The sequence below is a fragment of the Mastomys coucha genome, unplaced genomic scaffold (genome assembly GCF_008632895.1).
Source record: "Mastomys coucha isolate ucsf_1 unplaced genomic scaffold, UCSF_Mcou_1 pScaffold5, whole genome shotgun sequence".
Taxonomy (NCBI): domain Eukaryota; kingdom Metazoa; phylum Chordata; class Mammalia; order Rodentia; family Muridae; genus Mastomys; species Mastomys coucha.
The window spans coordinates 53,226,111-53,239,795 of NW_022196911.1; the positions used below are offsets into that span (position 1 = coordinate 53,226,111).

The window sequence follows — 13,685 nt, forward strand, 5'->3', positions numbered from 1 at the left end:
AACTCACTCTGTAGACCAGGCTGGCCTTGAACTCAGAGATTCACCTTCCTCTGCCTCCCAAGTATTGGGATTAAAGGCGTGTGCCACCACTGCCCGGCTTATCTCAGTGTTTCTAAAACATCAGGTGGGTTACACTGTCATTACCTGAAAAACTGATTCTCTTTCTTTCTTTCCTTATGTACACAGGGTCTCTTGTGTAGACTGGGCTGGTCATAACACTTGATCTTTCCGCTTTTACCTCCTAAATGCTGGCATCAAAGATGAGCACTTGTTGCCCAGTTTATGATGTCTTGATGTTAAACTAAGGACTTCATACATGCCAGTCAAGGTCGCTATCACTGAGCTGTGTCTTTAGTACCTCAAAAGCTTTTAAACAAAATTCTGAGTTCTGAATCTCAGTATCAGAGCCAAGACTTTACTTTAGAATCACTTTAGAATGTGCCAGGTTTAAATCTGGTCACTAAGCTGAAGGAGCATTGTCACTGTACTTACTTGTTGGAGCAGGTGTCATACAATCCCACTTTTCCATCATCAGTCCCGAAGGCTAAACAGCCTTCCTTGTTTGGATGCCAGCATAGCTACAAGAGAAGTTTCCAGATGAAAGTACGTCAAGCACGAAGAAAAGAGTTGTGTGCAGTCCTCACTGCTCCTTGGGAAATGTTCTTGCTCTTTATTTAATTCTCAGTGTTTAATAAGGAAAAGAAGAAGTAAACAGAATATGGCCACTAATGGCTCAGGAGGTAAAGTACTCACCTCCAAGCCTTCTTCTTTCCAAAACCTAAGAACCAGCCTCCCCCCTCCCCATGTTGTCCAGACAGACAGACAGATAGACAGACATATACACACACACGCAGCCAGAAAAAGAGAAACCAAGTTAAAATCACTGCATTCTCACAGTTCAGCACAACCTCCTACTGATGCCACATACCTCAAAACATTTAAGCGAAGTGCACAGCACTCTGTGAAGAAAGATTCTAGAACATTTAGAGCTTTGACAATAAGAAGTTCATGCTCCATCACATTGATTTCCAACAGAATTCATACAAATGGGCAGTGTCTAAGAAGAATTTGAACAAATCTCCCAGAAGCGCCCTTACCGCTGTGACCTTGGATTTGACTCCTTGCCAGAAGTTTTTCACATCGTAGTTGTTCTTTATGGAGAGTGTATTCCACACCCGGATCATGCCATCCCCAACACCTATGGCCAGGGAGCCCACGTCCACGGGAGAAAAGGCCAGGCTGTAGGCAAAACCTCCAAGAGAAGGCAATGTCCAGCAACACTCCAGGGTGGTCATGTCCCAACATTTTACCTAAGAAAAGTAAAGATTGGAAAAAGCAGAAAAATGGGGTTAGGAATTATTTCTCTTTGTTTGTTGGTCTTGACACAGGGTTTATCTGTGTAGCACTGGCTGCCCTTGAACTTGGGAGTCCACCTAACTCTGCCCCGAAAGCACTGGGATCAAAGGTGTGCGATACCACTGCCCTGCTAGAATTAAGGTTTTTTTGTTTGTTTGTTTGTTTTTTCCGGTCTTTTTGAGACAGGGTTTCTCTGTATAGCTCTGGCTGTCCTGGAACTCACTCTGTAGACCAGGTTGGCCTTGAACTCAGAAATCCACCTGTCTCTGCCTCCCAAGTGCTGGTATTAAAAGTGTGGGCCACCAATTAAGTATTTCAAATGGGATTTAATCTAATAATTCTTTTAAAGGGAACTGGAAGAAGCTTCTCTTATGTGGAAAGAAATCTGCACTGTTTCACAAAGCTCAAAGTAATCTGGGAGCACATTTACTTCCAGGAATGTTTAATGAATTCAGCATCCTGCTATCTAATCAGTGCTGGAGAAGGCAGGCTTGCCCCAGGTCAGAGCACAGCTAACTTACCTGTCACAACTCTGGAAGGATGCACATGGCCTCCACAAGGGATATCAAGAACTGCTGCCTGAGAAGCCATGGACTCCATACCCTGGGGGTGCAGGAAAAAACTGAAGCCCTCCCTATCTCAGGGGCTAGAGTCACAGCTTGGTGGATAGAGCACTTGCTCACCATGCAGCATGGCCTCACTCCCCAGTACCACATAAACCACATTTGGTGGTTCGCATCTGCAACTTTACCTCCTGGAAGGAAGGTGGAGGAGGCAAAACGGTCAAAAGTTCAAGACAAAGGGGAATTCAAAGCCAAACTAAGTTAGAGACCTGTCTCCAACCTGTCTCCAACGGCCTTTGACAGCCCTGCTGCTAACACCCTCCTCAATGTACTTGCTAGCAGGGGGCTGAATGGGAGGAAGAACTGTGTATGAGGACAGACACCTTCTTGCCTGACTCTTGTGACACACCACTTCTCTGAACAAATCTAGAAACAGTTCTTACATCTCTGTCCATGGACGTGGACAGTAGCAGCTGCTTGCCATCCTCAGTCTGCAGAGGACACAAATTGAAGACAATTCTGGAGTGGTTGTGCCCTTCTGCTGAGCTGCTGAAGAGCATGTACTTCCGTCTCCATGACTGCGTGAGATCCCACAGCAGCAGCTCACCTCTGGAAGAACAGATCACATCTCTTACCAGCTAGCCAGACTTCGGAATGTGCTAATGCTCCCTAGGTAACTTAAAACTCCAAAAGATTAGTAGGGTCAAGAGAGGAAACGGGATCCTCTTCTTAGAACCAGAGGTTCACAGACAGGAAGCAGAATGCCACAGCGCTCTCACAAGGAGAACAGTCTGCCACAGGGAATAATACTCTTAGGACCTAGCAGTGGGCCGATCAATTTTTGACAGAATTTACAATCACCTTAAATTGTTGGTTCCAACTGCTGGGCTGGTCCCACCTTGGGCCTGCAGCATGCCCCCTTCCTTGATGACCACACTCTGTGCCCCAATAGGACTTCTTTTTTTTTTTTTGCCAGGTGGTGGCAGCAGGTGGATCTCTGTGAATTGAGGCCAGCCTGGTCTACAGAGCAAGTTCCAGGGATACAGAGAAACCCTGTCTTGAAAAACCAACTTACCACCACCACCACCACCACCACCACCAGAAAAATGTTTTTAAGCTAGGTATGGAGGTGTGAACTTAGTTACTGGGAAGGCCCGAGGCAGAAGGATTATAAATTCAAGCATGCCATGGTATGCATGTGCAAACACATACAATAAACAAACAAGCTGGTGGCGCATGCCTTTAATCCCAGCACTTGGGAGGCAGAGGCAGGAAGATTTCTGAATTCAAGGCCAGCCTGGTCTACAGAGTGAGTTCCCTCTGGAAGGGAGCAGAGGGAAGGACACTTATGTGCTTGTATCCTGAGACTTCAATGTTCAGGGCTAGCTTTTAAAAAATGTTTTTTTGAGGGGCTGGAGAGACAGCTCTGGTTACAAACACTGGCTGGTCTTCTAGAGGACTGGAGTTCAGGTCTCAGTACCCACATGGCAGTTCATAACCATGTATAACTCCAGTTCCAAGGAATCTGGCCCAGTCACAAAGACATACATGCAATGCAGGAAAAAAAAACCCAATGTACATAAAAATAAATTAAAAAAATGTTTTTAGATGGGAGTCTTAGGATATATCTCAGGCTGGCCTGAAACTTACTATGTTGCCCAGGCTAGCCTTAAGATACTCCTGTCTCAGCCTCTGGAGGACTGCTTATTTTAGGCATGAGCTACCATATCCATGAACTAACTTTTAAATACATTTCTTATCATATTTAGCTTTAATTTATAAAAGTCAACCATAACTTGCAAAGTTCAAGATTTATCTTTTTTGAGGTAGAAGTAGTCAGGAAGGGATGTGGCTAACATTCTGGGCAATTTGTATGTGCTTTTCTGTATTGTCTTATTTAAAAACTTGCCCATGAAATTCTCAGTGCCTCTGGCAACCAGGACAGCTTGACACTATAGTGTACATAGTTAGTCTCTGCTCTTTTCTGGCACGTCTCTAAAGCAGTATCTTTTTGCATGTTAAGATGGTAGATGCAGTCTCTAGGTAGTTTCAAGATGTGGGCTAGTCACTCAGCAGACCCAGGCAGGACAGCAGTGTGACTTCTGGTCCCAGTTCCTTCTTAGAGAAAGGGGAGGGGTCAAGATAAGCTAGTCACTGATGGCCACAGATGTCATCAATCACGTCTGTAATGATGATCTCATTAAAACCTAGAGGGAAAAGAAAGGCCGTCTTTCTCCCCATGCATCTCAACTATACTCTTGAATGTCCTTATTCATAGGTGAGGCTGATGAGTGGCTCATACCAGTGAACTGAGGATGAGGTTGTGGAAATCCTAGTTTACAGAGCAGATCAAGTTAAAGCACCCCAGGTTCTCAAACAGCATGTGTAAGGGTGGTGGTGGTGGTGGTGGGGCATGGCATATACTATAAAGATGTCCTGAGGAGTCATTCTTGCTAGTAAATATAGCACAGGCCTCATGAATTTTTCCCACCTATCATTTCATTTGTTGTTCTAAGATGGCTGGGGGAAGTGAGGTGCTTGAGAGGCTGAGTCTTTCAAAAAAAGGGAGAAAGAAAGAAAGAAAAAAAAAGAAAGAAAAAATGAGTAACAACGATAACACAAATCTTGGTTATTTATCTTTGGAAGATACAAGTCTAGAATTTCTGAATCTCAAGAGGAAAACAGTATTTATTAGAAAGTATAACCTCAACACTTACCCAAAACAACTGGATACCAGCTGTGTTGGTTGGTTTTTGGGCCAATGAAGTGTCAACCAAAGACGTTCTTTAACTGTTAGGTCCACACCCCCACTTCTTCTCTTCAGGAAGGGCAATTTCAAAACCATTACACCTGAAGATTAGAGGAAAGTCAATTTGCTCTCAAGAAAGTGAAATGGTAACGTTACCCTCCAAGCAACCCTCAATTCTATGGTTTACAAATTGTTTGGCTAATTGATAGTAAAACCCTGGGGGCTGGAGTGATGAAATTGCTTGCCATGCAAGCATGCAAATCTCAGCTTAGGCCTCTAGCATCCACTGAAAAAGCAGCAGCAGCCTGGTGCAGTGGGGTATATCTATCACACCATGGCTGGGATGGGGCACAGGCAGATCCCTGAAGCTGCTGACCAGTTGCTGGTCTAGCCTCATCACTGAGCAGCAAGTTCAGCTAAAACCTGTCTTACAAAACAAGGCTGAGAGAGAAAACAAACATGAAGAACCGAGGAAGACATGCAACATCACCTCTATATACATGTGCACACACAAGAAAGAACATATCAAATGGTGGTGCACACCTTTAATCCCAGCACTTGGGAGGCAGAGACAGGCAGATTTCTGAGTTTGAGGCCAGCCTGGTCTACAGAGTGAGTTCCAGGACAGCCAAGGCTACACAGAGAAACCCTGTTTTGAAAAAAAAAGAAAAAAAGAAAAAAAAAAAGAAAAAAAAAGAAAAAACATGTCCTTTTATTATGGAGATATTACTATGATAGTAGGTTACTACCAGTCTAGCCATTTAGGCCAAACAGATCTTTTCAGTCTATCTTTGAAACTTGAAAAATTGTATCTTTGTTTGGGATAGGCTTGGGAGATAGTCCAGTGTTGCAAGATCTTCCCTGTCCAACCACATTAGGGCAGCAGGAGGCCTGTGATTGGACAGGGAAAGAGGTGGGGGGGGGGCAGAGCTAAGAGTTATAGAGAGAGGGAACAAGGCAGGAGGAAGAAGAGAAAAAAGGAAGATGGTGGCAGACGTGGACCAGCATGTCTTTAGCCAGTCATAGGTGGTTATGATATCACAAGGGTAGAATAATTGGGATAAAGCTTTTATCATTATCAACTGGCTCCGAAAATATTTTATTGACATCTTGTAAACTGAGAATTTATTGATACATAAATCTGATTGGCTAATTATAAGCCTTAAGAGTCTTGATTTTAAAGCCGGGCAGTGGTGGCGCATGCCTTTAATCTCAGCACTTGGGAGGCAGAGGCAGGTGGATTTCTGAGTTCAAGGCCAGCCTGGTCTACAGAGTGAGTTCCAGGACAGCCAGGGATACACAGAGAAACCCTGTCTCGGAAAAACCAAAAAAAAAAAAAAAAAAAAAATGTGTCTTGATTGATTGTACAGGGTTACTGGGTATTGTGATATGCAACTGCAAGGTTATTGGTTCCATTTGGTTAGTGTAATGTGGGTCCGAGCTGGAGGGGGCTAGCTGGAGAGAATTGCTGGTATAAATGCGATGGGGTAGACAGCCGTCTGACCCCCACCAGAGAGTTGGCGGGATTTTTTTTTAAGATTGATTTATTATTACATATAAGCACACTGTATCTGTCTTCAGATGCACCAGAAGAGGGCATCAGATCTCATTATGGAGGGTTATGAGCCACCATGTGGGATTTGAACTCAGGACCTTCAGAAGAGCAATTAGTGCTCTTAACTGCTGAGCCATCTCTCCAGCCCGGCGGGATCTTTTTAAATACTTCCCGCAACAGTCCAGCCTGTAAAGCGCTTGCCTTGCAAGCATTAGGATTTGAGTTTGATCTGCAAGACCCATATTTGAAACCAGGCACAGTAACATATGCTTGTTCAACTACTAGGGAGGCAGAATAGGGCTCCCTGGCTAACTCTCCAGCTTAGCTGGCTTGTCAAGCCAAATCTTGTCTGTAAATGGTGCCTAGGTAATGGCACTAAAGGTTATTTGTCCTGCCGAGGCATGAACATGCACACATGCCAGTATCTCTGTGTGGGGACTGAGTTCCTAATTAGAATGAGAACCTAATTTGAGACTTTTCAATTGCAGGATAGTAGAACTCTCCTAGTTAACTCCTCCCTAGTTCAATGGTTCTCAGTAGTGTTGCAACCCTTTAATACAGTTCCTCATGTTGTCCTGACCCCCAACCATAAAATTATTTTTGTTGCTACCTCATAACTGTTATTTTGCAGTTATAAATCATAATGTAAAGCCCTGTGAAAGGGTCGCTTAACCCTCAAAGGGAAACCTTCACCAGTACTGACCCAATCACCAGTACTGGCCATTACAACCACAAGCACAGCTTTAGTAGAAACACACATGCTAGCTGGGTATGGGGAGCACACTTTTCATCCCAGCACTCAGGAAGCAGATACAGGCACACCTCTGAGTTCAAGATCTGCCTGATCTACAAAACAAGTTCCAGGACAGCCAAGACTTCACAGAGAAACCCTGTCTCAAACAAAATAAAAACAACATATGCGCCGGGTGGTGGTGACGCAAGCCTTTAATCCCAGCACTTGGGAGGCAGAGGCAGGCGGATTTCTGAGTTCGAGGCCAGCCTGGTCTACAGAGTGAGTTCCAGGACAGCCAGGACTACACAGAGAAACCCTGTCTCGAAAAAAAAAAAAAAAAAAAAAAAAAAAAAAAAAAAAAAAAAAAAAAATGCATGCCAGGGTCCAAGTTCAGAAATTTGATTGAGGAGATTCCAAGTGGGGTACAGAAAGTACTATTTTTTTCAGTACTCTCCAGCAGGTCTGCTGTACAAGGAGAACGCAAGGCTACTATGGATAGCCATCACGTTCACACAGTCTCAGACAGGTGTCTTGGGGGAAGGGAATGTTTAGCCTAATTTGTACAAAGTTATGGGCCTGGCGAGATGGCTCTGGACAAAGTACTTGTCATGCAAATATAATGACCTGAGTCTGATCCCCAGAACTCACATAAAGGTGATGTGCACCTTCACACACGCAAATACCTACCTCACAGCAATAAATAAAAATTTGAGCTGAGCAGTGGTGGCGCATGCCTTTAATCCCAGCTCTTGGGAGGCAGAGGCAGGCGGATTTCTGAGTTCGAGGCCAGCCTGGTCTACAGAGTGACTTCCAGGACTGCCAGGGCTACACAGAGAAACCCTGTCTTGAAAAACCAAAAAAAGAAGACAATGTAAACATAGCAAGCTTGTTAATGGGCTCAATGCACATGCTGAGTCTGTATCACTGTTTTTCCACTCAAGGAAAGCCCATTATTCCCGTTCTTACAGTAAAGATCTTACTCTCAGGTGGCTCTTCATGAGTCTGAGGCCAGCTTGGTCTACACAGCAAGATCTAGGACAGCCTTACTCTGCAGGGGAAGCAAAGCTCTTTCAGCAAAGCCTTCTAGAAGGTACCAGAAAGCAGACACAAAGGCCAGATGTCTAGAACAGAGAGGTCTAAATAGGCTACAGGGGACAGCAACTTTCTAGTAAGCAAGATTTTGGAGATGATATTCTCGGAATGAGATGAAACAAACAAGTAGATAATTCTATTGTAACCGTACAGGATTTGCCATGGAAGATACACTGTGACAAAACAGAAAACCTGGGAAGAGAGTCTCAGTGAGGAATTATCTAGATTAGTTTGGCCTCTGAGCTGATCTGTGGCTGATTGTCTCTGTCAACTGATACAAGAGGGTGCAGCCCACTATGGGATGTATCATTTCTTGTGTAGGCAGTCCCAGGCTATCCAAAAAAGCCAGCTGAGCAGCACAAGTGACTCCCTCAGTGACACACTGTAACTTAGAAGTCAAAACAAAACCTTTCCTCCCCTAAGTTTCCTCTGGTCTGCTTCTTATCAGAGCAGCAGAAAGGAGCCAGAGCACAGCCTGCAGACAGCCGTGCCGTTCTGTAGGTTTAGGTCCTGAGCAGCTAAGAGTAGAGAAAGCTGGGCAGCAGGTGGGCATGCAGTCCCTCTCCTCTCTGCTCCTAACTGCAGAAGAGACAGACCGTTTTATTCTGACTACTCTGAACAATGGATTGTAGGGCAGTAGATGAAACGGCTCATCAGTTAGGAGGACTTGTTGCTCTTCTACAAGAGCTAGAAACAGCTCCTAGCACCCACATGGTGACTAAGAACAGCCTAATTACAGTTCCTCGAGAAGCCAGTGCCTTTTTCTGACCTCCATGAGCACACCCATAGTACACAGACATGTCTATGCAAACACCCATCCACATAAAAGCAAATCAGTCCTTAAAAAAAAAAAAAAAATTAACAAAACAATGGACCAGAACCTGGAATTAAGCTGCAATCACTCTTAGTCCCTCCAAAGTGGTTTGTTGCATTACCTGAGCAACAGAAAAGAAAGCAGAATAAACTCTAGGCATCAACCTTACCCCGGCCTCGGGAACAGCTCCAGACTCGAATGGTCTGATCCTTGCTTCCTGTGGCTAAGTAGCAGCCTTTTGTGATGGGGGTTTCTGCTATAAGCTTCCCATTGGGAATGTCAGGTTCTTCTAGGAAAGAGATAGAGATTTTATTTTATTTTTTAAATATAACACACACACACACACACACACACACACACACACACACACACACACGGATGAATGTTCTGTTTTCATGCACACCAGAGGAGGGAATCAGACCCCATAGCAGATGGCTATAAGTCACCATGTGGTTGCTGGGAATTGAACTCAGGAATAGTAACTGCTTATTTTTAATTTACACTGAACACTTGTGGTTAAATAGTAACTCCCCAAACTCAGCTCTTCCCCCTCCTTCCATCACCTTACCTGAGTTTTCCTCTTGGTTTATGGATAAGCAGTCTTCACCAGACAGAGGACACCAGGCTATGGAGTGGATCTCATCATCATGGCCTCGAAACCTGTGAATAACTTCTCCCTTTTTACTGATGTCAATGATAACCACTATGCCATCTTTGTAGCTGAAAAATAAGTTAGAAACGTTTCAGGGGCCTGCAGATTCACACTGCCAAACATCTCACCTGTCTGAATTCTAACCAAGCAGCACAACTTTACTTTTTCTTCCTTTCTTTTTATTTATTTTTTTGTTTGTTTTTGAGACAGGGTTTCTCTGTGTATCCCTGGCTGTCCTGGAAGTCACTGGTTTGGACTAAGCTGGCCTCAAACTCAGAAATCCGCCTGCCTCTGCCTCCCAAGTGCTGGGACTAAAGGCGTGCGCCACCACTGCCAGGCCTTTTTCTCCCTTTCTGTCTGTTTAGATACCAGCTCAAATCCCACATATGCTTACCCTGAGACTCTTGCTCTGAAGACCCCCTTTCCACCATGCCCTACCTTCTTTTACAGCTGTTTGCAGGCCTCCAGGACAGACCCTAACTCAAAAGACAGGGCTTTCCTCCTGCTCTACCCGTCTCTCCCAGTACCCACTAAGTTTACAGCTTGTCTGCTTTGCTGCTGCCCTGCAAGGGGAAAAGATTTTAGCAATAAAAACAGTCAACTAATAAACTTTTTTTTTGAGACAGCTTTATGCATCATAGACTGGCCACAAACCTACTATGTACCAAGGATGATCATGAACTTCATTCACCTCCCAAGGGCTGAGATCATAGGCACAAGTCAACATATTTGCTTTATACAGTACTTGGGACTGACCCCAGGCCTCTGTGTGTGCTAGACAAGCACTCTGCCAGAGAAGCCACATCCTTAGCTACACAGATGATACTGCTTTCCAACTACAAACTTAACAAGAACTGTTAAACTGTACCTAAGTGTCAATCTATGAATTCGGTAGAAACTGAGAGATTCTAATAGCCTTTTAAAAAGTGAATATTTTGAATACATTAAAAAGTATCTACTGGGAGCTAGAGAGATAGTTCAGCACTTAAGAACACCAGCTGCTCTTCTAGAAGAAACCAAAGTCCCAGTGTTCACAAGGTGAGGATCTGGTGCCCTCTTCAGGTCTCCTAAGGCACTGCAAACACATGGTATACAAAACACATATACAGGTAAAATAACCATACATGGTAAAAAGGCAACCAACCAAAAAAAACCCCAATCAACCAACCAAAAAACCTTAAAGTATCTTATACTTAGCTTAAGAAAAAATAAATAAGTAGTCACCAAAATAGCTTATATTTACTCTTACCAAATTTCTACTTTGATTTCCTAGTGGTAGCCAATGTTTCTGAGTTATAATCTAGCATCCCTAGCTTTTCTTTATAAATGTTCCCAAGTAAGACACAAACTATTTTGTACATCCAAAGGCTTCATATATGGTATCATGAAGCTGTCTTTCTTTGTCCTATTTGTGAGGAACATGTTAGGATACACATACCCTAGTTCAGGTACATGAAGCAGAGTCACTTGATATTACAGTTAATGCCACATCCAAAGATAGTCTAAGTAAGTCAGCCAAGAGTGAAAGAAGGCACTTCTAACTTTTGAAGGGTGGCATGAAAAATTAGACAGAAAGAGAGAAGAAAACATAGTATCATAGAAAGACAGAGCAGAGAAAAGTCTGAATCTGGAGATCACGGAAACATATGACATCCCAGGCTGCAGTCTTCCTCTGAGGACTGAGGCACACAGGCAAAGGGAATGAAAAGCAGGACCATGAATTAAGCCGAACCATCAGCAGATAGCACACTACTCGGTACTCACCCAATGGCTACTAAATTTTCGTGATGAGGTGAACACGTCAGACAGAATATGGTCCTGGGCTCTGTGAAGATGTGCTGGCTGTCATTTCTGTTAAGCCAGTAACAGAAAACAACTCCTTTTTCATCCCCAGAGACTATTAAGTCCTTAACTGTCGGAGACCAATGCAGTGCTGATATTGTATGCTTCAAACAAAGCAAAGCCAGATGAGTCTCATTTGTCAGTGTTGGGTTGTAAAGCAGCCTAATGCTATGCACATGACAGCTACTTAAGAAATATGGTATAACTACCTGTACAGCAAGAGAGTTAAGTCTAAAGTTAGACTTCTAGAATTGCAGCCATGTACCACCATGCCTGGGGACATGACATGGATGTACAGACACACACAGACACAGACACACTCTCCACACACACATACACAATTTTTACTTATGTGTGCAAACACAGGCCATGTGTGTATATGGAGCCAGAAGAGGTCAATGAATTCCCTGGATCTGGAGTTAGTTATGAGCCAACCCACAAGGGTGATGGGAACCCAATTTGGGTCCTTTGGGCCAGTAGGAGGCACTCTTAATGAATGAACCATCTCTCCAGCCCCTAAATTTTCTATTTCTTGTGTTGGGGGAGCATATGCCATAGCCAATCATGTGGAAGTCAGAAGATACTGTGGAGCCAGTTCTCTCTTACTTTCATGTGGACTCTAACAGAAGATTAAACTCTTCAGGGAGCTGGAGAGACTGCTCAGCTCTCTTAAAAACACTTGCTGCTCTTGCAGAGCTTTGTTTCCCAGCAATCACCAGTAACTTTAGTTTTCACGTTCTTCTCACCACCATAGACACCAAGCACACAGGCACAATACACATACATCATTCAATTAAAGAAAAAGAAAATAAAACAAAATATCAAAACTTAGGTCATCAAGCTTACAGAACAAATACCTGCACCTGGAAAGCCTTCTCATGAGCCCAGATGTTTGTTTTATATGGACCTATTAGCTCTGTTAGACTTTGTAGGCCATGCTCTCTGTCGATGTTCCTCAACTCTGTTGTTATATCATGAAAGCAGCCACAGATAAGACTTAGTGACCAGGGCTAGAGAGATGGCTCAGAAGTTAAGAGCACTGACTGCTCTTCCAGAGGTCCTGAGTTCAGATCCCAGCAACCACATGGTGGCTCACAACCATCTGTAATGGCTTCTGGGGTGTCTGAAGAAGCTACAGTGTACTTATTTATAATAAATAAATAAATCTTAAAAAAAAAAAGTTAGTGACCAGGGGCTGGAGAACGACTCAGTAGTTAAAGGCATTGGCTATTCATCAAGAGGTTCCAGGTTCGATTATCAGAGCTGTCATGGTAATTTTTAACTGCCTATAATGTAATCTGAATGCCCCCTTTTGGTGTGCAGATGTACATTGGAAAAATTGCCCATATCTTTAAAAGACTGATTAGATTTAGTCATACTTTAATGTTACTTCCATAAATAGATAGCTTAGTTAATTTGTGGTGTCTCTCTTAGTCTCTGTCTCTCTCCTGGAGACAGGATCTCCTGTAGACCAAGCTGGCCTTGAACTCCTAATCTTTCTGCCTCCATTTCCCAAGTGCTGTGATTATAGGTGTGCACCACCATGTCCATTTATGCAGTTCTGGGGACTGAGCCCAGGGCTTTGAGTATGCTAGCCAAACACTCCACTGACTAGTTTCATCCCCCTATCAGAAACTCTACTGTAAACAAAACATGCATCTAAAAAAAAAAGTTTTGAGAGACTTTCCAACATATCTAAGTAATCAACACAAATTAGTAGCATTCCTCCACATGGAGGAGATCTATTAAAACATTCTGAGGACTCAGGATGCATATTACCTGATGAAGTGTGTGTTCTGTCACTACAGCCTTGGTCTCTACATCCCAAATCTTCACAGTCCCATCATCTGAGCTGGTGGCACAGAGGTTGTATTGTCCAGGGTGATGAGAAAAGGTGAAACCAGATACTCTTTCAGTGTGTCCCACCAACTCTCCTACAACTGCAAGTAAAACCAGACTTGGTTAACTAAATCACTATCCAGACAACTAGACTGCATGTTGCTGGACGAACAACAAGCAGACAAACAGAAGTCACTTAACACACATAGAACAGAAACGTCCATAGACGAATGACACGCTGGGAGCCAGTGATGCCTGTTCTTAGGGATTTCCTACAGGTTCTTTTTCTTTGACTCTCAGTATTCTTCCTCATCTATAAAGCAATGTTCATGTCCTTTGTCGAGCCAGGTTTACAGGCTGTGGACCAGTCCTAGCTCACTGGTGAACGTGAAAGCCATATTTACTTAATTTTGCCATAGGTCATAAGGAATACAATAAGTTGGCATTTCCTAACGCAAAGCAAAGAAAAAAAAATCAATCCTTGTTTTTT

The 13,685-nt window shown here is 43.5% G+C and overlaps 1 protein-coding gene across 4 annotated transcripts in view; it reads right to left on the reverse strand.

Moving 5' to 3' along the window:
- The window catches only part of Gemin5 (gem nuclear organelle associated protein 5), a 46,460-nt gene that overhangs the window by 32,105 nt on the left and 670 nt on the right, over positions 1-13,685 (reverse strand). For all 4 annotated transcript variants that reach the window (XM_031350866.1, XM_031350863.1, XM_031350864.1 and 1 more), the window contains exons 2-9: positions 13,136-13,296; positions 11,279-11,460; positions 9,431-9,582; positions 9,032-9,151; positions 4,637-4,769; positions 2,363-2,528; positions 1,098-1,310; positions 493-578 (exon numbers count right to left, since the gene is read on the reverse strand). In XM_031350866.1, coding sequence (XP_031206726.1) covers positions 493-578; positions 1,098-1,310; positions 2,363-2,528; positions 4,637-4,769; positions 9,032-9,151; positions 9,431-9,582; positions 11,279-11,460; positions 13,136-13,296 — 1,213 coding nt within the window. The remainder of the gene's footprint in view (positions 1-492; positions 579-1,097; positions 1,311-2,362; positions 2,529-4,636; positions 4,770-9,031; positions 9,152-9,430; positions 9,583-11,278; positions 11,461-13,135; positions 13,297-13,685) is intronic.